Here is a 1,550-nt window from a genome sequence, read left to right as displayed (position 1 = left end):
GTCCCCTGTTGGGTGGGTCCACGTCCTTTATTGGGAGTGCCCCCTATTTGAATGGTGCAAATAAGGGACTATGTCAGGGAATAAAAAACTCCACAATTGGGAGGTGTCCGCCAAGATTTTCCCATACATTTGGGTTATTTCCTCACACGTGCAGCTGGCTGTTTGGCCCACTGAAGCCAATGGGGCTCACGCTTGTTATTTTGACAATTGTGATGTAAACCAGGTCTCAGGCATTGTCGGGAGGTGAATGGAGATCCTGAGACATAAGGTCAGACAAGGACCTAACCATTTGGGCGGCGCGGGCCAACCTCTACATGTACTCGGTGTCTATGGCAGAGGTCAGGGGCAAGCAGGATTTCATGCTCAGACCCTTGATCTCTGGAGAGGTGTCTGGCAGCGGCTCCTTCCCTATTGGGACTTGTACACTCGGCGGAGCCCAGGATGCATGAATATGGCAGGAAGGAATGATATGCCCCCCTTACATAGTGGAAGAGCAGCGATCCGGCAGCACCGAGTATTTCAGCAGAGCCGTGTGCTGATCCAGTAGCGTCACCACACTGATCGGGCTCCACCTCATGTCGCAGGCCCTCCCCACTGACGCAGCCGCCTCACGCCTCGTACTCCCGCTGTCAGTTCACCTGCCGGAGGCTGCGGACCGAGGGGCCCCTCTTAGAGAGCAGCGGAGCCCGCAGACGCCGGGAGCCCGGAGGTAACAGTGAGTACGCAGTGGGGTGTCGGGGCTCCGGGGGGCGGCTGACTGCAGACATACAATGATGGTGAGGATGATGCTGATGTTCTGCGGCGTCAGCCCCCCCCCCCTCCTATTTTTTGTCGCTGCGCCCTAAGGTTGCCCGGTGTGTCTGCGCTGCCTGGGTCACTCCCTCCCTCCATCCGTCTTCTGTCTCATCCCTGACTCCTCCGCTGTCATAGCCGCACGACAATGAAGCTCCTGCGACATAAGATACAAGTCTGGGCAGGTAACGGGCTACGTGCGACCTCTGAGAGACGCCGACATCACCCGATAGGCTGGAGCGGGCGTACAAATGGGGTGTGGGGTAAGGGCACTGCAGAAAACAGACACAAAGAGTGAAGACGTCACATCATCCTAGGTACACATCTAGGGAGGGGAGTGTGACGTCACTATTACTGGAGAGAGTCCGGTACAGGCAGGAGGAGTATATATGGTGGAGAGGTTGATGATGATGGGTTATTATAGGAGGAGTATATATATATATATATATATATATATATATATATATATATATATATAGTGGAGAGGTAGATGATGATGATGATGGGTTATTATAGGAGTAGTATATATATATATATATATATATATATATATATATAGTGGAGAGGTAGATGATGATGATGGGTTATTATAGGAGTAGTGTATATATATAGTGGAGAGGTAGATGATGATGATGGGTTATTATAGGAGTAGTGTGTATATATATATATATATATATATATATATATAGTGGAGAGGTAGATGATGATGATGATGGGTTATTATAGGAGTAGTATATATATATGGTGGAGAGGTAGAT

The 1,550-nt window shown here is 49.7% G+C and overlaps 1 protein-coding gene across 5 annotated transcripts in view; it reads left to right on the top strand.

Moving 5' to 3' along the window:
- The first annotated feature begins 369 nt into the window (after window positions 1–369).
- NDRG4 (NDRG family member 4) overlaps window positions 370–1,550 on the top strand; it is an 86,051-nt gene continuing 84,870 nt past the window's right edge. For 2 of the 5 annotated variants that reach the window (XM_056525379.1, XM_056525377.1), the window contains exon 1: window positions 370–702. In XM_056525379.1, the coding sequence (XP_056381354.1) occupies window positions 576–702 (127 nt within the window). In that variant the 5' untranslated portion in view covers window positions 370–575. Of the gene's footprint in view, window positions 777–863; window positions 1,056–1,550 lie in introns of those variants that run through there. The other 3 variants (XM_056525383.1, XM_056525382.1, XM_056525378.1) reach the window with 3 other exon arrangements.

The sequence above is a fragment of the Hyla sarda genome, chromosome 6 (genome assembly GCF_029499605.1).
Source record: "Hyla sarda isolate aHylSar1 chromosome 6, aHylSar1.hap1, whole genome shotgun sequence".
Taxonomy (NCBI): Eukaryota; Metazoa; Chordata; class Amphibia; order Anura; family Hylidae; genus Hyla; species Hyla sarda.
The sequence above is the reverse complement of the archived record's forward strand: the minus strand, read 5'-3'. Positions and strand labels throughout refer to the sequence as shown.